The sequence below is a fragment of the Zootoca vivipara genome, chromosome 14, assembly GCF_965207765.1.
Source record: "Zootoca vivipara chromosome 14, rZooViv2.hap1.1, whole genome shotgun sequence".
Taxonomy (NCBI): domain Eukaryota; kingdom Metazoa; phylum Chordata; class Lepidosauria; order Squamata; family Lacertidae; genus Zootoca; species Zootoca vivipara.
This window is the reverse complement of record NC_142597.1, coordinates 45,738,961-45,761,414: the sequence shown is the minus strand read 5'-3', so window position 1 is coordinate 45,761,414 and position 22,454 is coordinate 45,738,961. Positions and strand designations below refer to the sequence as shown.

Sequence of the window (22,454 nt, the reverse complement as noted above, 5' to 3'; positions counted from 1 at the left end):
TACATCCACACATTAATAGGATCCCAGCCCAGACAAGGTTCCTGGAAATTCCAGACCTATGCCGACCCTAACAATACGTAAGCTGCCCTGGATGCCTTTTTTTGGGGGGGGGGTTGTAGAAACACTCCAAATAAGTGAATCTGCCTTTTCTTGCTTGTGCGTTTCCCACTTTGGGCTCCTTTGGGAGGTAAAGGGCTGAGCAGCAACTCTGGAGAGAAATTGGGGGTGGGGGAATAAAAAGGGCACAGCCTTCTCGGAATTGAGATCTATTATAACCCTCCGTTGCTACCGTAACCTTCCATCGCCAGGTGTGCCGCAATGCGGGCTGCACAAAAGACGAGAACTCTCCACCCAGCCGCAGAGACCCATAAAAGACAGATTTATTGCTTGTTTCAGAAAAAGCACAGGGAGGGGAGGGGGGAGAGGAAGGAGGTTAGGAACCAGGGTGGATGAGAAGGTTCCTCTTCTTGAACGGAGAGAAACTAGGCCAGAATCTATTCTCCCAGGGGGAAAGGGGTTGGCACAGCTGAGAGCGCAACCTGAAGAGGAAGGGCAAACAAGCCCATCACGGCCCGTCTGCCTCTTGCATAGCGAAGGAATAGATCTATCTACGATTATTAGCCTCCTGTTAGACCAGTTGAGCTCAGGGTAAGTGTTGGTGGGGGGAAGAGGCAAGCTTCCGGATCCCACAGGACTCTTGAACAAACAGGAAGTTGCAGGCAGCCAGCTTTGCCATTCTGCGCTCCTGACCAACGCTGGAAAATTTGCCCCACTTGTCACCCTCGATCTCCGGGTGGCGGACTTGCATAGTGGGAGAATTCAGTAGGTGGGGGGTGGGGTGGCTGGCAAGGCGGGGGTCCAGCCTCCCTGCCAGAGAGGGGCCGGTGCTTTTTCGGCCCGGCTTCCTGAGATCGCTGGCGGCTTCGTTCGCCCAAAGAGCTGCCTGGAAGAAGCATTTCCTGAGAAGGTCTCACAGTGATTCTCGGGGGTCACCCGAGGGTGGCTGCTTTGGGCCTCTTGAGAAGAACTGCTGCCCCCCAGGAGGATGGGAGGGGGCCATTCAGCCCGGCCACGGCTGGCTCGAGGGCGCCACGAGGTCACAGTCAAAATCCGAAAAGGCGGCGGCCGAGTCCAGGGGGGTTTCCCGGGGGTTCCGCAGGTCCAGCACAACATCCACCGGCCGCTTCCGAAGCATCTCGGCGTCGAAGGTCATCCCGCGGAAAAAGAGGTGGCCACGGAAGTGGTGGAGGTAGCGAAGGCGCCGGTGGGGGTCCTGGCACAGGAGCTGGATGGAGAGAGCGGGCGGCGGTCAGAGGAGATGGCAGAAGCCCCCTGGCACAGACTGTTTGCCCACCAAGTGCAGAATGACGCGGCTCAGGACCACCTCTCCCCATATGAACCGCCCTGGAGCCTGTGGCCCTTCTCTACGGGGCAAGGGCCTTATTGGTGGTGGCTCTCTGTCTGGGGCCTGCTCCCTCCCGAGAAACTCACCTGGCACCACCATCATCATGAGGAAATGGGCCAAAACATTCTTCTTTACCCAAGCCTTAGGCCATTAGATAGTCTATGGCCTGTTAAAGGTGTGGGGGGACGGAAAGATATTGTGCTTAATAGTCATAATATTAATGTCTACACTGGCCAGCAGCAACTCTCTGGGGCAGGGAACCAGCCCTACCTGGGAAGAACAGTGCTCTGCCCACTGCTGGGAATCCCTGCTGGGGGGCTTCCCTGGGGGGTGTCTGGCTGGCCACTGTGAGAGCAGGAGGCTGGACTAGGTGGGACCCACATTGGCCCCATCTCCTCCCAGCCAGGCTCGGCTTATGGAGCCTCCAGCTGCAGAGGCAGTCTATCTCAACCCCCATGTCCTTAGGGGCACCTGGCCACTGTGAGAACAGGAGGCTGGAATAGACTTGGGCTTGATCCAGACGTAGGACTCTGTTTATATTTTTGTGCCCAGAGTGGCTGTGAATCTAAGTTTGGCCTCATTGAGGGGCAATACTTCAAGAGGAGTAGGAAAATGAGAGTATCCCTAAACATTTTTATTTTTTTTTTAGAAAAAAGCACTGCTTATGCCCATAAGATCCTAGTCCTTATGATCTCAAATGAAGGGCTGGTTTTAAAAAGTGCCTTGCACTGAGTCGCATCCACCCTGCTCAGTATCATTGCGCCAACTGGCAGCATGTGGCCCAAAACAACTGGGTTGGTGAAGGCCGGCTCAGATCCACGTTAAAGGTTTCCGAAGTGGGAATCACAGAATCAGAAGGGCCCCCCAACGGTCATCTAGCCCCACCCCCTGAAATGCAGGAATTAGACCGGAGTAAGTAAGTGACTGAACCCTTTGACCACGTGCAACACTTGAACTGTCCAAGTTTATGGTCCGTGCAATATCATATTTTAGATTTGCCCAAAGTTTACTATTAAGAAAAAAAAACCCGCAGCTCACCTCGCTGAGAAGAAGGCGGAGGCCCAGGCTGAGGGTGCCTGGGATGATGTAGTTGTAGCGTTTGACGCTCTCCAGCATGCTGACGTGGTCTTTCTCGGGGGCCACCGGGAACTGAAAGGAACGTGGGAGAGCTGGATTTCTCTCTGCCTCCTTGCATGTTGTCCATGCAGAAATGCAGAGTTCCCCTAGGATACCTGCCCAGCAAGTCGCCCTCCTTTGCTACCCACAAAGAGAATTTCACTGCTAGAACAGTTGATCCATGGAACTCACTGCTGCAGGAGGCGGTGAGGGCCACAGTCTTGGCTGGCTTTAAAGGAGGACGGGAGGAATTCCTGGAGGAGAGGAGCTACTGATGGCTTCTAGCAAAAACACTTCTCAATCCCAGTTGCCGGAAACCGCAGGCGGGGAGAACGCTTTTCTGCTCGGATCCTGCTTGTCAGCTTCCCATTGGGGCATATTTTTGGCCCCTGTGAGAACAGGGATGCTGGGCTAGGTAGGATCCAGCAACGGGCTCCTCTGATGGAACCTCCATGTCTAGAGGCAGTCTATCGCGGTTCCTAGTCTCTCTGAGGCATTTGGCCCCTGTGAGAACAGGACGCTGGGCCTGATCCAGCCCCAGGCTCTCCTTATGTTCTTAATGGAACCTCCATCTCCAGAGGCAGTCTACCTTCACAGGAGACAGGGAACATGCAGTGGGGTCTCTCTCGCCGAGCTACTTCACGGCCTTACCTTCCCAGTGGCCAAGGCATAGAGCAGGACCCCCATGGACCACCAGTCTGCCGCGTGGGCATACGGCCCGCCACTCAAGACCTCCGGGGCTGCAAAGAAAGAGGAGGGGAGGAGATATTGAGCCTTGCCAGGACAGCCCCCGCCCCAGTTTTCCACTGCACCTGGCTGCCCGGCCCCCTTCGCCTCCTTGACCGCCTGTACCCATGTACTGGAGGGTCCCACAGATGGTGTAGGCTCTCTCGCCCCAGGGCAGGTGGCGGGAGAGGCCAAAGTCAGTCAACTTCAGGTGACCTGCAGGGGAAGAGAGAGGGGGGGAGGAATAGGGCATTACAGCCTGGAGGGAGACCCACACAATTGGAAAACGACTTTATTTATAGAGTTAGAACAATGCCAAGTAAATATTTGGAGATTTCTCTCCATCTCCAGCCTTCCCACCCTCCCCTCCACGTGAACCATTTCGAATATTGTTTCATAATCCATATTTTGTATCTGTCCCTATTGTCCGTAGTGATTGTTACATGACAGGTGTTATTAAAATCCTGCTAGTGCTTCCATCTGCTTACAGTGGTCTCCTAAATAAATGATAAATTTCCCCCATTCCTAAAGTTTTTGTCTTCTTGGTTCCCGAGCTTTCTGCCATTTCGGCAGCATCCATCAGCTTGGTTTGCCATTCCTCTCTGGTTGGGACCTAGTTATTTCTATTTTTTGCAACTACATCCCACCTTTTCTTCCTCAGAGCTCAGGGTGTCCTGCACCAGGAGTTCCCAGGGCCGTGGCACCATTTACATAACAAAAACGACGACGGCAGAGATATCAAAAGTAGGGGGTCCGTGGCTTGACTTTTGAAAAACAGGAGCTCTGCAGCACCCCCCTAACTGGGGAACCTTTGGCACAAATGGTTATTCCCCCACAGCAACCCTGTGAGGTAGGCCAAGCTAAGAGACGCCCAGACATGGCTGAGTCGGGATTTGAACCCTGATCTCCCAAGTGTTAGTCCCGCACTCTAACCACTGAGCCACTCAGGTGGAAGTGTCTGCGGATTTTGGGGGGGTTTGAAGACGGGAGGTTGAGCACCCATCACACTGGATGTGCGTGTCGACTTTTAATTGCATTTTAACTACTTTTATTTCTCACATTGTCCTTTATGGAGTTACAGTTTTAAATTCTACAGGATGTACTAAAATAGAATAACAAAAGAAAGAGAAGCAATTAAAATGAAATTTACAAACCAAACAACATCTAGTCCCGTGGGTTACAATGGTCACAATAGGCAGGAAATTCATTCGAGGGGTCACCTCGCTGGCATTCATTTGTGTCTGGCACAGGATTTGGGGGGGGGCTATTATTATTATTATTATTATTATTATTATTATTATTATTACCACCTGCCTTTCCTTCCTGCCCCTCCCCCGCCCCGACAAACTCAGGGCAGCTTCCACAAAAAAAACATACATGAAAGATAACCAATAAAAAAGGAATTAAATTCTTGTAGAATTAAAGCAACATCAAAAGGCAAATCTATTTAGGTAAGAATAATATGTTGTCTCTCTGCAGGACATTCCGGAACTCAGTCCCTCCCCCTCCCCTGCCAGCCCAAGCGGGACACACCTTGTTCATCCAGAAGAATATTTTCCATCTGTAAAGAGAAGAGAGCAGCCCGGTGAGGTTGTGAAGGTGCCCTCCCCTCTGGCGGCACTCGAATTCAGACCAAGGTTTCGCCAAGTGCAAGGGAAAATCCCAGGGTTTGGGGTTGGAGTGGGGAGTGGGAGGCCCTTGCAGTGAAAAGCCCCCCCCCAAAGGCATCTCTCAGCAGGGCTGGGAGAGAGACCCCCCACCCCACCTCTGACACCCTGGAGAACGACAGCTGCCAGTCAGTGAAGACAATACTGAGCTAGATCACGGACCCATGATCTTAATGGGGATAAGGCAGCTTCCGATATTCTGTGAGGTAATGGTCAACCTGCCTTCCCCCCCCCCACAACGAAAGTCCCACTTAGGAGGGGGGGAAGGGGTGTCTCTTGTACCTTGACATCCCGGTGGACGATGCCCAGATTGTGGAGGTAGCCTAGGAGAAGGAAGCGTCATTCCAATTTTATTTTCCATCCGTGGCAAAAATTATTATTATTATTATTATTTGCTGTGATTGCTCCAAAGCATATGAAGAACTCTGCACCAGCTCAGAAGCCTCCCCCCCCCTTTTAAACGACTCACAAAAAGTCAAGCAGAGGCAGGACACAGGCTCAAATTAGTCCTACCCCCTTCTCATTTTCTTAAATCTCTAGGGCTTGCCCCATTGGTGTGGGGCAAAGAGGCCAGCGGTGGCCTGGGTGAAGTCTCTCCTATTCCACACCCCACCCCAATCCCCCAGCGGAGAAAGATTCCAGTAGGATTTCCTTGGAATGAGGGATAGGGGAGACTGCGATGCCTCGAGGGTCCCTGGTCTTATTTGTGCATATATGCAAGCTGAGCAAGAGGTGGAGGGGCTCACAGCAGGAGCACCCCAAGAGATATTGCTTCTCCAGCGGTCGAAGGTTTGGATCCAGCACAGAGCAAGCGGATTTCTGTATCTCCTCCTCCCAACTGAGCTCACACACTCCAAAAAAAAAACCATAGGCTTGGAGCAGGCATCCCCAAACTTCAGCCCTCCAGATGTTTTGGACTACAATTCCCATCTTCCCCGACCACTGGTCCTGTTAGCTAGGGATCATGGGAGTTGTAGGCCAAAACATCTGGAGGGCCGCAGTTTGGGGGTGCCTGGCTTGGAGGAAGGGCCCACCCATTAGCCCGGAGGAACCCTCTTGCAACCTGGATCATCGTTTGGGGAGCTGATGTGGCCAGCTCCGGCAATTGTCTTACAAAGAGATTCCTCTGACCAGCAATGGAATCATCTGTTAATAATAATAATAATAATAATAATAATAATAATAATAATAATAATAATTTATTATTTATACCCCGCCCATCTGGCTGGGTTTCCCCAGCCACTCTGGGCGGCTTCCAACAGTAAAATAAAACACAATAATCTATTAAACATTAAAAGCCTCCCTGAACAGGGCTGCCTTCAGATGTCTTCTAAAAGTCTGGTAGTTGTTTTCCTCTTTGACATCTGTTGGGAGGGCATTCCACAGGGCAGGCGCCACCACTGAGAAGGCCCTCTGCCTAGTTCCCTGCAACTTGGCTTCTCGCAGCGAGGGAACCGCCAGAAGGCCCTTAGTGCTGGACCTCAGTGTCCGGGCAGAACGATGGAGGTGAAAAGAGTTCAACCCTCACTCTGTACAGGACCCCCAAAATTAGAAGGGACTCAGGGCATCATCTAGACTGACCCCCCGTCCCGTTCCCAAACCCACAGCACTCCCTTACCAAGCACCAGGACCAACTCCGTAGCAAAGAGGCGGATGACGGCTTCGGCAAAACGCCCCACCGACTTCCAAAGGGTGTACAGATCCCCAGTGCTGCAATATGTGCACACTGGTGTTGCAGCAGGTGGGCAGAGAGAGATAAGAGGGGGTGGGAAAAAGAGGGGGGGGTGTTATTTAGCGTCTGAACAGAGCTTGCTAACCCCACTTTGCGCCTTTTACACATGCAGTGCATGTCCTTTTCCTCAGGCGCATATGCCCAGTATCTCAAAAGCACATTTAAAGCACGCACCCCGCTTCCAAAATATCCTGGGAACTGTTGTTTACCCACTTGCTGTGCTACAGTTCCCGGCACCCTTAAGCAACAACAGTTCCCAGGATGGTTTGGGGAAAGCCGTGTGCTTTAAATGTACGATGCGTCAGGTGGCTTCCTCCCAAAGAAGCCCGGGAACTCTCGTTTGTTCAGGGTGCAGGGAATCGTAGCACCGCGAGGGGTAAACTAAAGTTCCCAGGATACTTCGGAGCGAGGGAAGATGTGCTGGACGCCGTGCACACAGCCTTGAAAGCAGCCACCTGCTGTCCAGGTGTGAAGGCAGAAGGAAATTCAGGGTCCAGGTGGGGCTCAAGGGGGGGACAGAGGAGAGGGGGACCCGAGGTCAGGAAGAGAGACAGAGAGAGACAGCGGTGGTCCACCTCACAGGGTTGTTGTGTATGGCATTGTTTTAGAGTACCAGATTTACTCAAATGTAATGTGCAGTTTTTTGGCCAAATTACGCTGCAAAAATTAGGGTGCACATTAGATTTGATGGCGCATTAGATTCACATAAATATGGTATTTTCTTATACAAATATTGAGGCACGTGGTCATTTAGTGCCATCAGTATATGCAAATGTCTGGCTCATTTAAGGGCACCCAGAACCCTTTTTTTGCAATAACAATAACAATAGCTCACAGGTGGAGAATACTTTTGTTTTTACAAAGATACCGGGCAGCTCACCTATTTTAGTAAAGTATTACTAAAATAGTCCCTTTGTGGATCATATTATTTGAAATAGTAATGCCTTTAACGATCCCCACTGCAAATAATATTATTTGCTAAGGGAATCTTTGCACGAGTTAATACTTTATTATCCCTGTATCTTTGCCCTTTTGCTCTCCCGGGCTGTGACGCTTAATGGTCTGGGTTTTTTTTTTAGTCTTTCCCTTCTTTCCTTTTTTTTGCACTCTCTTTTTTTGTTAACAAATAAATTTATTTTATTTTTTTAACGGTGTGTTGGCGGGAAGCGGGGAAGGAGAGAGAGGGGTGTAGCCCCTGATCCTTGCACACGCGGGCATCGTGAGAGCCGGCCAATTCCTATTTCGAACGAGAATGGCAGGGGAGAAGCAGAACGCGCTCCGGGAAGAGTAAACAAGGAGTCACATGTGTGGGCAAAGGCTCAGCGGCACATGGCTGGACACGCACGAGGGTGGGTGGGGGCACAGGGTGGGGGGGAGAAGGGCGGTGGGGGGGCAGATCTCTACTCTAGCCGAGCCCCGCAGGGCAGATGGTCACTCACTAATAAAGAGGTGGCTACGGCCTTGCCAGCTGTCTCCCAGGCAATGCACAAAAGGATGGCTGACCTGCTTCTGGGGAACAAGAGAAAAGGGGAGTGAAGAAGGGAGCCCAGTGGGGGGGGGGCTTTGGGGGGGAGAGAGGGTGGCGGCGGAGGGGCTTATTGGATTGGGAAGACAAATCAACATCTTTGATAGGGGTAAACAGTGCAGCGGGAGATGGCAAACGACCGAAATCGATTCACGACAAATAAACATCAGTCCATTGTCACTACTATGGTATAAATGCACACAAACACAAATTTGGTGAAAGTAAGTGCCCTCTTGAAAGGTTCGGACTTTCGTCTCGATTCAAAAAGGCACCCAAAGGCCCATCTATCTTTCACTAAAAATGAAACACACACGTATAGATAATGGACACACACAGAGAGAGATTTGGTCTTCGGAGTGTGGTCTTGGAATGCACCCTCGGCATTTCGATTCAAAATGATGCTCAACAGTGCATCTCTCCACCATCAAAAATATATATAATATAGCTTCAAACATTTCTCTGATGAAAACAGAGACGTCGTATTCCATAATAATTATAATGATATTATTTATACCCCACCCATCTGACTGGGTTGCCCCAGCCATTCTGGGTGACTTCCAACATATAAAAAACATAATAGAACAATAAACATTTAAAAGAAACCTTCCTTATACAGGGCTGCCTTCAGATGTTTTCTAAAACTGGGGGTCACGTAACTCCCTATCCTCCAATATTTCTGCAATGAAAATAGGGACGTCCTAAGGAAAAGTGGGACATTCCGGGATCAAACCAGAAACTGGGACGTCTTCTGTAAATCCGGGGCTGTCCCTGGAAAATAGGGACACTTGGAGGGTCTGATATAAATATAGTCACGCACACACAAATTTGGTAAAAATCAGAGCAATCTTGAAAGGCTAAGTCTTCCATCTTGATTCAAAATTGCGTCCAATGGTACCCAAACATTAAACACCCAATATTCAACACAGCTAAATTCGCAGTGAAGGCTGCTCAACTTAGACAAGGTCACATGGACTCCCTTGCAATTTTAAGATTCTGGGATTTTTAATGTATGTTTTACTTACATTTATTTACCATTTACATATTTTGTGTTTTTATTTATAATTCTTATGCATACATTGTGTTTGTACGTAACTGTTTAGTGACCACCTGTGTTTGGGCGCCTTGTTAATAAAATTCAACTTGTTCTCTTTTTCCATATCAGGAGAAATGAATGTTTGATGTACATACAGTGCATTGGTTTGGACGGAATATTGCTAAATGCAGACTAATCGTTTTACCGGTGATTTGCTTATTGTACTGTTTGATTTATGCTGCGTTTGTGACGTCCCGTGATGTTGCCGCTATGTTATTGTTTGCAAGCAGCATAGAAATACAATAAATCAGCGGTTCCCAACAAAATTTTCTCAAGGGCCCCTCATCGAGCCGCTATTGTGACAAGGACCCCCATTAATTCCTAATCCTAAAATTAAAAAGTGAGAGCCAAATTAAGAGTCTTTTTATATTTATACGTTTTTTACAGTTACAACAGAGTACTCCATCAGTATACAGTTAGTTTTAATTTTCAGTTCTTAATGAGATGAGTTAAATCTGTCCTTTGAGTCCATTATTTCTGAAATATTAGGTTCCAAACTTGAAACCTCTTCATCTGTAGGCCTTTGTCATTTTAATGAACCACTTTTTAACCAACGGTCCATTTTTAACTACGCAAACTGTAGCTTCCGCGAAAAACAACGCTTTGTTTACAAACACGACTGTTTTGCAAAGAGGCAGCGCGCGCCAGGGAGGAGGGAGGGGAATGGAGAAGACAGGGTACCTGCGCAGTAGCGCACAAATGAAGCCGACGCGCGCAAAGCATCTTGGGGAGGTGAGCGTTAGTAGAATGCGCACGCTGCCTCTTTGCAAAACAGTAGTGTTTGTAAAGCGCCACCTAACGGCATACAGCAGAACTACTGCCTCTATCTAATTCTAGTTTTGCGCTAGACTCTGCTCATGCAGGAAGCGGCCAAAACAAAAAATCTGTTATCATACGAAATATATTTAATATATTTTTTAGCATCTTGCGGAACCCTCTGGCATAGCTCGCGGACCCCTGGGGGTCCACGGACCACCTGTTGGGAACCACTGCAATAAATTGAATAAAGGAACAAAGGCCTTGAATCTCAAGTCTTGCAGGGCATCCCCAGCAGTCCAGGACCCTCCCCCCCGAAAAAACACCCCACCTATCCCCATGGGACAAGATATTTGCACCCCCCCAGAGCTCAGGACCCACCTGAATGCTGACCTCCTCCTTGCACTGCTTGAGGCTGTCTCGGCGGAGAACCTCCACTTTGGGGAGCACCTGGAAGGAAAGAGGACTTTGAGCAAGAAAGGGAGGCAGAGGGCTGGCTGGGGGTCTTGGGGCACAGGCAGGGCACTCACCTTGACCGCAAAGACCTTCTCTTGTCCGCAGTCTAAGACCTTCAACACTGTCCCAAAGGACCCCTTGGCCACAAAGCCCAGGATCTGTAAGGATGAAGAGGGACAGGGCTTCAGGGGCAGACCACCAGCCATGCATGCAGATCCCAGGTTCGAGACCCAGGATCCCCAGCTTCTCTCCCCATTGCTGCCAGTCAGGGCAGACAACACTGATCAAGATCTGACCTCAAAATAAGGCGCTTTCCTATGTTCCTTAAAGGTAAAGGGGCCCCTGACCATCAGGTCCAGTCGTGTCCGACTCTGGGGTTTGCGGCGCTCATCTCGCTCTATAGGTCAAGGGAGCCGGCGTTTGTCCGCAGACAGCTTCCGGGTCATGTGGCCAGCATGACTAAGCCGCTTCTGGCGAACCAGAGCAGCACACAGAAACGCCGTTTACCTTCCCGCCGGAGCGGTCCCTATTTATCTACTTGCACTTTTTGATGTGCTTTCGAACTGCTAGGTTGGCAGGAGCTGGGACCGAGCAACGGGAGCTCACCCCGTCACAGGGATTCGAACCGCCGACCTTCTGATCAGCAAGCCCTAGGCTCAGTGGTTTAACCCACAGCGCCACCTGGGTCCCTGATCAAGATCTGACCTCAGAATAAGGCACTTTCCTATGTTCCTTACTAAATAATAATAATAATAACAGGTGGCGCTGTGGTTAAACCACTGAGCCTAGGGCTTGCTGATCAGAAGGTCGGCGGTTCGAATCCCTGTGACGGGGTGAGCTCCCGTTGCTTGGTCCCAGCTCCTGCCAACCTAGCAGTTCAAAAGCACGTCAAAGTGCAAGTAGATAAATAGGAACCGCTACAGCGGGAAGGTAAACGGCGTTTCCATGTGCTGCTCTGGTATGCCAGAAGCGGCTTTGTCATGCTGGCCACATGACCTGGAAGCTATACGCCGGCTCCCTCGGCCAATAATGCGAGATGAGCGCGCAACCCCAGAGTCGGTCACGACTGGACCTAATGGTCAGGGGTCCCTTTACCTTTACCTTATTATTATTATTATTTATACCCCGCCCATCTGGCTGGGTTTCGCCAGCCACTCTGGGCAGCTTTCAACAAAACATTACAAATACATTAAAACATCAGTTATTAAAAATTTCCCTAAACAGGGCTGCCTTCAGATGTCTTCTAAACGTCAGATAGTTGTTTATTTCTTTGACATCTGATGGGAGGGCATTCCACAGGGCAGGCGCCACTACCAAGAAGGCCCTCTGCCTGGTTCCCTGTAACTTCGCTTCTCACAACGAGGGAACCGCCAGAAGGCCCTCCTCGGAGCTGGACCTCAGTGTCTGGACAGAACGATGGGGGTGGAGATGTTCCTTCAGGTATAAATGGGTCTTTGGTTATCTAGATAGGTCAATAGTCTGCCTAAAGCAGCTTCCACCATCCCTATTTAAACCAGGCCTCCATTCGGAACCATGAGAACTAGAAATTTGCTATGTTTTTAAGGGAAGGGCCACTGCTCTCAGTGGTAGAGCGCCTGAAGAATGGCTGCCTGTCAGGCTGACAGCGCTGGGCTGGGTGGGCCAATGGGTTGAGTCAGGATACGGCAGCTTCCAGTGCTCCAAGGGGGAACGAGCCACCTCTGCCGTCCCCGGTGTGCGTACCAGCGAGAGGCAGGCTGGTGAAATGGTTAGAAAGCTGGACTAGGGCCTGGGAGAAACCAGGGTTCGGATCCACCCCCCACTTGGCCATGAAGCTCACTGGTGTGAGCCAGTTGCTGCCTCTCAGCCTCGCCTACCTCGCAGGGTTGTGGTGGGGATTGAATGAGGAGTGGGGGGAACGACTACATACAGCGCCTTGAGCATCTTCGAGGGGAAAAGGTGGGATATAATTGCAAAATAATCATTCCCCCCAAATCTGCTTCCTGAGACTCGCTTTAATTTCCCCAACTTCGAAGGGCACTGACCTTCAGCTGGCGTTGCCCCATTGGAGGCTGGACTGGGAATTCAGGCAAGAAGAGGGAGATGCACTGGGGCAGGGTCCTCTCAGCCCCCTCCTTCGCCAGCTGGGGCAGCTTCTCCACCACAGACCCCGACTCTCGCTTCAGGGGGTTCCTGCCCGCCAAGGCTCGCTCCAGGCCCAGAAGGGTGCCACCAAAGCTGGAGAGGAGGTTCTTCCAGCCCCGTGCCCAGGAGGCGTCCGACATGAAGCTGGCACCATGTCCCTGCGGAGGAGGACGGGCGTGGGGCGAGGCCCCAAGGAAAGTAAGGAGCAGGCAAAAGGGACAGGCTTTAGTAATAGCAATAGCAATAGCAAGGAACTTATTGGAGCTGAATGCCAGAAGATTTATGACAGGTACCGTAGGAGAAAGCCCTGCTCCACGCAGTGCCTAGTTAAACTCTGGAACTCCCTGCCACTGGAGGCAGAGATGGCCACCAACTTAGATGGCTTTAAAAGAGGATTGGACAAATTCATGGAGGAGATGGCTATCAGTGAGAACAGGACGCTGGATTAGATGGGCACTTTTTGGCCTGATCCAACAGTGCCTTCTTATATGAAAAGCTGGGATTCCTGCACTGCAGGGGGTTGGACTAGATGGCCCTTGGGGTCCCTTCCACCTCCACAGTTCTAGGATTCTATGACAAAAACAACAATCCAAACGGCACAGATAATTCTGAGGGCTTCTTGGAGCCCCTTTGAGGTTTCCTGCGTGCCTGTATTTCGCTTTATGACAATGTAAATTGTATGTAAAAGAAAAATAAATAGATTGACATTCAAGTACAGTATGAGCTTTATAGAAGGAATGCTTTTAAGATACACACAGGACAGGGGTAGGACACCTGCTATGCTTGCAGAAGGCCCCAGGTTCAATCCTGGTGGCCTGTCCAGGAAGGACGGGGAGAGACTCCCACCCCCTGGGACCATGGAAGGTTGCTGCCAGTCAGTGTAGATAATAATGGGGAGGCTGGAGCAAAGGTCCTTGTGTTCCCGAACTACCCTTCCGAAAACACGGAAGTGGCAGGGTGCAAAGACAATGACCACAATCTCTTTGGTGGGAAGGCGGGATATAAATGTACTGAACTGATTAATTCACAGCAAGCGGGGCAGAGGGGAATCCCAGCAATGGGGGGAAGAGTTTCTGAGAATACCCTGCCCCATAATGTCCATTTGCTGTTTCTAAGACAAAGAAGATCTTCATACTTCATGGGAGAAGGCAGCTCATAAAATACCCTGGTCCCAAACGGTTCCCTTTAACATGGTAACCAGTTTAGGAAAAACAAATCAAAACCTTTCAGAGGCAAACTGGAGTCCATTACACTTTGACTAAGAATGGAGTCTCAAGGTCTCCTTTTCAGGAGGGGCTGCAGCTGTTTGTGCCCGGTGCTGTTCCCAAAACAGTCTCCCAAGGCAACCCCACAGAGAATGAACTACAGCAGTCCAGCCTGGGCAAACGGTAGCCAAGCCTGTCTCCTTCCAGAAGTGCTGGAGCTGGAGCTAAAGCTGAAACTACACACAAATTCCCTCTAAAACGAGATGCTGTAGATCCAATTTAGGCCCCAAATTGGTAGAATTTAATTTATCCGCAACACCACCCTTAGAGCAGCAGTTCCCCAACTGGGGGGTGGCGGCAACCCTATTCCCAGACTTTGAAAAGCCGGTCTCACTAAATCAGGCATCCCCAAACTGCAGCCCTCCAGATGTTTTGGCCTACAACTCCCATGATCCCTAGCTAACAGGACCAGTGGTCGGGAAAGATGGGAATTGTAGTCCAAAACATCTGGAGGGCCGAAGTTTGGGGATGCCTGCACTAGATCAAGTTCATCCATTGAATACATTTGGATTTTGAATAAATCTGCAGTCGCTGAACAAAAGCCTTGTCCAGAATAGTGGGTTGCACGATGCTTTTTATAGGGTAGAGGGCACTGGGGTGAATTTATTGTGTGTCTCCCCCCCCCCAATTTGGGGACTACTGCAGTAGTGCTACAAAGCCAGAGGCTGGTGGGTTCCTAATATTTCTTTTGGGGATCGCTGTCTTGAGGAATGGTTACAGGTAGGTAGCCGTGTTGGTCTGGATCGAAGTAAAATAAAAAAATTCCTTCAGTAGCACCTTAAAGACCAACTAAGTTTTTATTTTGGTATGAGCTTTCGTGTGCATGCACACTTCTTCAGATACTTCTTCAGAAGTGTGCATGCACACGAAAGCTCATACCAAAATAAAAACTTAGTTGGTCTTTAAGGTGCTACTGAAGGAATTTTTTTATTTTACTTGTCTTGAGGAAGATGAAGGAATGTGGAGCATCCTCTGGCAGAATGAGGCGGTATAGTCCTGAGACAGCGGCGGAGCCTATATTACATTTCAGGCAGCAAATAATAGGTGGGAGGGAAGGAAGGAGAAATGGGGGGGGGAGGCTACAAGGGGTTGCTTCCCCCGCCCCGAACTCTCTGCGCCCCGCCCCCATCCCCCCCCCCCGGCAGCAGGCTCCTTTATTCCTGGGCAAGCTGACTTTTCCCGAAGCAGCTCCTGCCGCTGCCTCGCCTCCCTTGCAGGGCTGTCGTGGGGATCATGGGGCGAGGAGGGGGAGCCACGTGCTCCGCCTTGAGCTCCTTGGAGAAAGAGGGCGGATAGGGACGTCCACGCAGGCAGCCCACCTCGCAGGGCTCTCGGGGGAGAGGCCCAGGCGAGGGCCTCTAGGAGGCGCTCTGCACGTGCCCAGAGGATCTCTCTCTCTCGCTCCGGCAGGGAGCCTTACCTTGAGCATCCCGGCGGCCGGCGCCTGCTGCTCCGGGGGCGCCCGGTCCTCATCGGGGCTGGAGCTGCCGCTGCTCCCCGCCACTCCCATGATCGCCCCGCTGCTGCCTTCGGCCCTTTAGCCCATCCGCCCCATGGCCAGCCCCGCGCTAAGCCGCCTTACGTAAGCAGCGCCGCTAAGCCGGATCGCGCAGCAGAGACCCCCTGGCCCCGCCCAGCCGTCCAAGCCACGCCCCGTAGGAAAACCGCAAGCCCCGCCCTCCTTAGCATTGCAAAACGCGGCCGGCCTTCTAAGTCACGCCCCTCATGCAAAACGTGTCGCCCCAACCGTCCTATCATTATTCAAGCCACGCCCCTCATGCAAAACACGAGCCCTGCCCTCCTCGGGTTGCAACACGCAGCCCCGCCCCTCATGCAAAAACAAATCCGCTCCAGCCGCCTCCTTATTATCCAAGCCACGCCCCTTATGCAAAACACAAAAACTGCGCTTCTCACGATGCAAAACGCAGCCCCGCCCTCGCCCTGCAAGCCCCGCCCCTCGCGCAGAACAGATCCACCCCCGACTTTATTATTATGCAAACCGCGCATGGTAACATTCTCCCGGATGAGTATTTCGGGTTGCCCACCCTCAATTCCTTATTCCCCGCCCCCGTATATATTTTATTCCACCCCGCCCCCATTATTATCTTCATTATGCAGGCCACGCCCCTTATGCAAAATAGAACCCTGCCTGAGCCCTGAGACTCTTATTATGCACGTCGATGGAGCCCTTGTCCCAGGGAAGGGATCTGATTGGTCTCAGGAGGGCCGAGCCCCACCCCCTCCTGCATAATGCATCAAGCACACCTGGGACCTCTCCCTCCCAGGGACTGGTACCCAGAGCATCTTTCGGGGCAGATGAGACCCTGGATTACCATGCATTTTTTTTAGTCTTCCACCAGACATAGAGCTCTCCTTAAATGTTTTTCCAGTGCCGCAAAAGAGGCCCTGGTATTATTAGCCTCTTCAACTTTCTTAAGAGGGTCCCAGGTGGGAATAGCAATAGGTGGGGTGCAAGCCCAGAGTGGGATGGAGTGGCTTAGGGTGCCCCTTTTCTGCAGACCACATACTCCTTGCGTCTGAAGAGGTGGGCTGATTAGCCAAGGGGGACTGGCCAGTTTTCCTCCTAGGTTCAGTCCCCAGAAAGGGCTGGGCTTGACCCTGAAGAGCCATTGCTGCCAGTCAGTGCAGACAATACTGAGCTGGATGGATCAGCGCTCTAACTTGGCCTTTAGCAAGCTCTTCTGAAATTTACCCATGTGCCCACTCGACTCCTCTCATTGGCAAAATTGGCTACAGGGGTCACATAATACCTATTCTGCGTTTGTAAGAACCTGGTCTTCTGGCACTGCAGCACCTTGACTTTGGAACTCCCTGCCTCTTGACACGAGGCAGGCACCTTCACTGTACTTTTTTTGGACACCTGCTAAAAACACTTTTGTTTAAGAAAGCCCACCAAGATGTTAAAAAATGGTCTATGGTTATTTCAACTTTTCAGAAGTTGTAAAATATGTTTATTTTTCTGGATAATTATTTTTCTTTTATAATTATTTTTCTTTGAGGTTTTGTGTTTGTGTTTTTAACATTCCAGTGGTGTATCATCTTAATGAAATAATGTACCAGAGCGAGTCAGAATCGTAGAGTTGGAGGGAACCCACAGGGCCATCTAGTCCAACCCCCCGCAATGCAAAGGGTGCTTCCATGGCTGTGTGGGGGGGGGTTCTTAAAATCAAGCTTTGCTCAGCAGAGAGGAACTTTCACGCATTTGGCTCTGGGTGCTGCTTGCCTGTCCGCCTCTGCTTTTAACATTCTGTGTTCCAATGATCCTTCGATGGATGTTTGTCTTCCCAAAATGCTGCTGTGAGCAGGAGTGAAAGATTTTAAGAGCAGCTTTCCATATGAGGGCAACCCACTGGGCCTGAACCCAAAATAATTCCTCATCTTAATGTCTGCCAGGCCTTTCTATCGAGTCCCCTGGAAGTCGCCCACGGGTCACCTGCTTTGTTGGCCTCATTCCACACCCTCCTCAAGCGTTTCTGCCTGCCTGGAATTTGTCCTTAAACTCCGTTAATGACTCCTGCCTGCCTGGGATGGAAGACAGGTACTGCGTTTGTGTGTGCGCGCAAAGACTAGCCTGCTGTCTAAAGGTAAAATGTAGAATCATAGAACCATAGAGTTGGAAGAGACCACAAGGGCCATCCAGTCCAACCCCCTGCCAAGCAGGAAACACCATCAAAGCATTCTTGACATATGCCTGTCAAGCCTCTGCTTAAAGACCTCCAAAGAAGGAGACTCACTCCACCACACTCCTTGGTAGCAAATTCCACTGCCAAACAGCTCTTACTGTCAAGAAGTTCTTCCTAATGTTGAGGTGGAATCTTCTTTCTCAGGCATCTCCAAACTTCGGCCCTCCAGATGTTTTGGACTACAATTCCCATCATTCCTGACCACTGGTCCTGTTAGCTAGGGCAGCGTTTCTCAACCGCTGTTCCGCGGCACACTAGTGTGCCGCGAGACGCTGGCTGGTGTGCCGCGACGTGCGGCGACGAGAAGGGCGATTTGCATTGTCACGTGCCTGGCGGCCGCCAATATCCAACACTGGCCCGCCGGAAAGGAAGCCGGCCGGGTCACGACGCGGGGCGAGTGCAGCTCTCAACAGCCACCACCACGGCCTTGGATGTGAGAGGCGGCCGGCGGCTGCTGCTGCTGCTGTTTGTGTCGCTCTCGCTGCTCTTGCTGGCGGCGCCCGGGGCTTGGTCGGCGCGAGGCCGCGGGCCGACAAGCAGAACAGCCTCCGGAGGGCAGCCAGCAGCGTCTACGAGGGAGTGAGCGGCCTCTTCGGCGAGGAGCACGTGCGCGCCCTGCAGAAGGTGAGGCGCCTGGCCTGGACTGAGGAGGGGCAGGCCCGTTGCTCCCGGGGAGTCGCACGGGTTCCAATGGATATTTTTACAGGACAAATCTTTATGGCAATATTTCTCCTCCTCTTTCCCAAAGCTCAGTGCAAACGACTGGAGGGTGGTTTTACTTTATATATAGTCAATATAAGCACAGAGTTAAATTTTTTAACTTTTTTAATGATGGTGTGCCTCGTGATTTTTTTCATGGAACAAGTGTGCCTTGGCCCAAAAAAGGTTGAGAAACGCTGAGCTAGGGATCATGGGAGTTGTAGGCCAAAACATCTGGAGGGCCGCAGTTTGGGGATGCCTGTTCTTTCTTGTAGTTTGAATCCATTGCTCCGTGTCCGCTTCTCTGGAGCAGCAGAAAACAACCTTTCTCCCTCCTCCATATGACATCCTTTCATATATTTGAACATGGCTACCATATCATCCCTTAACCTTCTCTTCTCCAGGCTAAACATACCCAGCTCCCTAAGCCGTTCCTCATAAGGCATCGTTTCCAGGCCTTTGGCCATTTTGGTTGCCCTCTTCTGGACAACTTGCATTTGTTGCATCACCCTTTCTGGCCTGTGACCCCGCCTACCACTAGATTGCTGCCAGTCTGGCCCCTGACACATTGCCCAGAAAAGATTATGGCCCCTAGGTTTGATAATAGGCTCCCCAGGACTAAGTTCAACTCCAAATAAGCTCAACTCCGGTCCGCTGTATTTAACAGGCCAAAGTGAGCCATCACTGTGAATTTCAATAGGTCTCCTCTCTGTAAGTGTTACAGCTGCATCCCATTCAAGCTGGGAGTGTGAGGATAGAGGCCAGTTTTGAAACGAGTCCCTGTGGGAAATGCCAGTGATATTTTAAGGGCCCCAGAGAGTAGCAGTGTAGAGCCCGCCTGGTCTGGGATCAATAGCTTTGGTGAAAGCCCAAATTCGAGCCCTGCCAGCCGGAATAATTTGAGAGAAGAGTTGGAAGGGACCCCAAGGTTCATCTAGTCCAACCCCCTGCAATGCTCGGGCGCAGCAGGGCCCTGCAAAAGGAAGGTGGCGCAGTGCAACTGAGGAAGGGCCCCCGATTCCCCTGCTGGCTGCCCAGAGAGAGAGTAAAGACAAACACACACCCAGCTCCAAATGATAAACTCTCTTATTTAAACTCTGTTGCCCTCCCGTTTCCCAACAAACAATGCATAGAGCAGCGGGCGGACAGCAGGGCGCCCCCCCACCCAGCAATCACGCCAAGGCCAGCGCAAGCAGCCCTGGTCATCGTCCCGTGGCGCCAGGCCCCCAGCTCCTGCGGGGTGACACTCCGGCCACAAGGCATCTGGAGGGCTGGGTCCCTGGCTGTGGCCGGACTCGCTGGGCGCCTGTACATCCCATGTGCCGCAGGGAATTTGGTCCCTCGTGGCAGAGGTGCCCTCCCTTGCCACCTTCTCTCTTCTCCCCGGCCAGCGGGGCAGCGGTGCAGAGGCCTCACTTGCGCCGGCTGAAAATGGACTTCTTCCCGGGGACCTTTTCTCCGACGCTCAGGCCAATGAGGAGCCGGGCCTTTTCATCCTCCTCCTGCTGCTGAATGTGGCCCTCCAGCTTGCCCTCTTGCTTGCCCCGGGAATCGTTGCCGCCCGTGGCCGGCTTGAGACGAAGCTTCTCCTTGATGACCTGCAAAAAAAAAGGGGCACGAGAGGAAAGGGGGGGGCGCTTGTCTGCTCTGCTCTTTAAAAGAAGGTGTGGGGTGAACTTTGGGGTCTGTCCCCTATGCTGCTGCTGCTGGCTGGCCAACTTTGATTCCCGGTTATTGCAGGGGGTTGGACTAAATGACCCTTGGGGTCCCTCCCAGCCCTACAACCCCGTGATCTTTTAGCTGCACTTCCTGCGTTGCAGGGGGTCAGGCTACATGACCCTTGGGGTTCCTTCCAACTCTACAATCATAGGTGGGGTGGGACGACGTGCCTGCCAATCACCTGGCATAATGGTGTCAGGGGGTGTGGCAGGTGGGTTGTCCCGCCCACCTGCTGACACTTGAGACTGCTGATAAAATATAGCTGCAAGGGCTCTTCGTGTGCTTTTATGGAGAGCCTCCAGCTCTAGAGGCAGTCGATCTGGATTCCTAGGTTCTATGGGGTGTTTGGCCACTATGAGGACATGGCACTGGACTAGATCAGCCTGATCCAGCAACCAGGCTGTTCTTATGAAACTGACCCAGAAACTCCAGCGGGTGCAGAATGCCGCGGCGAGGCTCCTTACGGGGTCCCGGCCGCGGGATCACATTCATCCAGTGCTTTACCAACTGCACTGGCTCCCGGTGGAGTACAGGATCAGGTTCAAGGTGCTGGTTTTGACCTTTAAAGCCTTATGTGGCTTAGGACCCTCGTAACCTATGGGACCGCCTCTCCCGGTATGCCCCACAGAGGACATTAAGGTCCACAAATAATAACATATTGGAGATCCCGAGTCACAAGGTGGCTAGGCTGACCCTGACCAGGACCAGGGCCTTCTCAGTACTGGCCCCGACCTGGTGGAACGCTCTGTCCCAGGAGACTAGGGCCCTGCGGGATTTGTCATCTTTTCGTAGGGCCTGCAAGACAGAGCTGTTCCGTTTGGCCTTCGTACTGACGCAGTCTGACCCCCACGGTTACCCTCCCCTAAGGTTTTATTTCATAATAGTTTTATCTTATTCGTAGATTTTTAATTTTAAAATTGAATTTTAACATTGTATTATTCTGTTGTTTTAACTGAATCGTTTCTTTTATATTTGTGTTGATATTATTTGTTGTTAGCCGCCCTGAGCCCGGTCTTGACTGGGAAGGGCGGGCTATAAATAAAAATTATTATTATTATTATGGTCTTATAAACCCTAAGAGAGCTGCTGCCGGACAGTGTAGGCAATACTGGCGGCTAGAGGAACTCAGCAGAAGGCCGAGTCCTCCGTTCCTAGAAGGCCACCGGAGGCTACTAGCTGCGACGGCTGTATGCCACCCTCAAAGGACCCTATTGTAAGGCTCCTTCCTAAGCCCCGACAATCTTTCGAGCACAGGCCTGGCAGGCAGAAGGTGAACCAGAAACTACCCCCCCCTTGCAGCCTTTGGCCCATCCCATGCCCCTTCCCCACTCCCCCGCCAGCACCCACCCTACCTGGGCCACCAAGGCCTTGCGGCTGTCCCGCTTCACCGCCATGGCAAAGTCCAGCCACGTCCAGGTGTTGTTGTGGTATTCCAGGCAGGGCAGCACCAGGTTGAGTTCGCCCCAGTCCACACTGTTCTTCTCCCCCTGGGGAAGAGGGTGGAGAAGCAGCAGGTCAGGCCATGTCCCGGGGGGGGGGGCAGGGACGTCCTTCTCCTCCTCCCCCCCCCACGCTCCCTGCACCCTAGTCCCAGGAAACGGGGGCGCCCAAATACCTGAAGGATCTGGGTGGGGTTAAGGCGGCGGCAGACACAAGCCGGATCCTAGAGGTTGTGTGGGCATCGCCCAGGGTGCCATAGCATCCCATTTGGGGACAGAGAGAAGGGAGTTCTTCACGCAGCTCATGGCTAACCTATGGAACTCTCTGCCACATGATGCCATAGTGACCACGACGGTAAGGAAAAGCCGTGCTGCATTCATGGCCACCCCTTCCGCGCCAAAACCCCAAACCCAGGACAGCTGGCTGACCTTGTAGCTCACGCAGAGCGGCACTTGTGGGATCTTGATGTAGATGAACGAGTTATTCATCGCTGCCCTTTCCTTCATCTTGTCGATGTCGTCTACTGGGTACTAGAACCACAGAATCATGGAATTGAAGGACTGGAATCACAGATAAAGACTCCTCCCGGGCAGGTGGCCACCCAACCTCTGCTTAAAAACCGCCAAGGAAAGAGAGCCCACCACCTTTATTTTTTAATTTATTACATTTATTAAACTTGTATACTGCCCTTCATCCGTAGATCTCATAAAAATAAGAGATTGAAGCACAGAATATATAATAAAACAAAGAAGAAAAAACACACAAAAAACCTCTCCCCCCCAACACATTTTAATGGGTATTGGATGTAATCAGCCAAATTGGCCTGGTTGAAAAGGAACATTTTCGCCTGGCGCCTAAAGGTGCGTAATGAAGGCGCCAAGTGAGCCTCCCTGAAGAGAGCAGTCTACCTTCCAAAGGAGTCCATTCCACTATAGGGAGGGAGGAAGGAGTCCGTGTTGGGAGAAAGAACCAAGGGGTCCCATCCTGCCAGCCAGGTGGGCAGCGTATACGTAACACAACACAACAC

At 51.5% G+C, this 22,454-nt stretch overlaps 2 protein-coding genes across 3 annotated transcripts in view; both read right to left on the bottom strand.

The window, feature by feature from the left end:
* Window positions 1–356: 356 nt before the first annotated feature.
* Window positions 357–15,499, bottom strand: RSKR (ribosomal protein S6 kinase related). 2 transcript variants are annotated; one of them, XM_060268374.2, is made up of 12 exons: window positions 15,286–15,499; window positions 12,501–12,758; window positions 10,551–10,634; window positions 10,402–10,470; window positions 8,086–8,155; window positions 6,533–6,640; window positions 5,197–5,237; window positions 4,781–4,808; window positions 3,374–3,463; window positions 3,173–3,261; window positions 2,444–2,554; window positions 358–1,285 (listed from the first exon to the last, which is right to left on the bottom strand). In XM_060268374.2, the coding sequence occupies exons 1-12, from the start codon at window positions 15,373–15,375 to the stop codon at window positions 1,061–1,063; spliced, it is 1,263 nt and encodes a 420-aa protein (XP_060124357.2). In that variant the 5' UTR covers window positions 15,376–15,499; the 3' UTR covers window positions 358–1,060. The 2 variants fall into 2 exon arrangements, with proteins under 2 accessions (XP_088514213.1, XP_060124357.2); XM_088658087.1 differs by having other exon boundaries at window positions 357–1,285; window positions 3,173–3,463; window positions 15,286–15,477.
* A 3,837-nt stretch (window positions 15,500–19,336) lies between these two features.
* Window positions 19,337–22,454, bottom strand: part of BLTP2 (bridge-like lipid transfer protein family member 2) — a 48,501-nt gene continuing 45,383 nt past the window's right edge. The window contains exons 37-39 of the mRNA XM_060268627.2: window positions 21,856–21,957; window positions 21,340–21,474; window positions 19,337–19,866 (exon numbers count right to left, since the gene is read on the bottom strand). Coding sequence (XP_060124610.2) covers window positions 19,681–19,866; window positions 21,340–21,474; window positions 21,856–21,957 — 423 coding nt within the window. The 3' untranslated portion in view covers window positions 19,337–19,680. The remainder of the gene's footprint in view (window positions 19,867–21,339; window positions 21,475–21,855; window positions 21,958–22,454) is intronic.

Coding starts and splice junctions, on each gene's coding strand:
- RSKR (XM_088658087.1), bottom strand. CDS start 15,375: ATGGGAGTGGCGGGGAGCAGCGGCAGCTCCAGCCCCGATGAGGACCGG. Junction 5,238..6,532: donor GGAGTTGGTCCTGGTGCTTG/GTAAGGGAGTGC, acceptor TCCTTCTCCTAG/GCTACCTCCACAATCTGGGC. Junction 2,555..3,172: donor ATGCCTTGGCCACTGGGAAG/GTAAGGCCGTGA, acceptor CGTTCCTTTCAG/TTCCCGGTGGCCCCCGAGAA.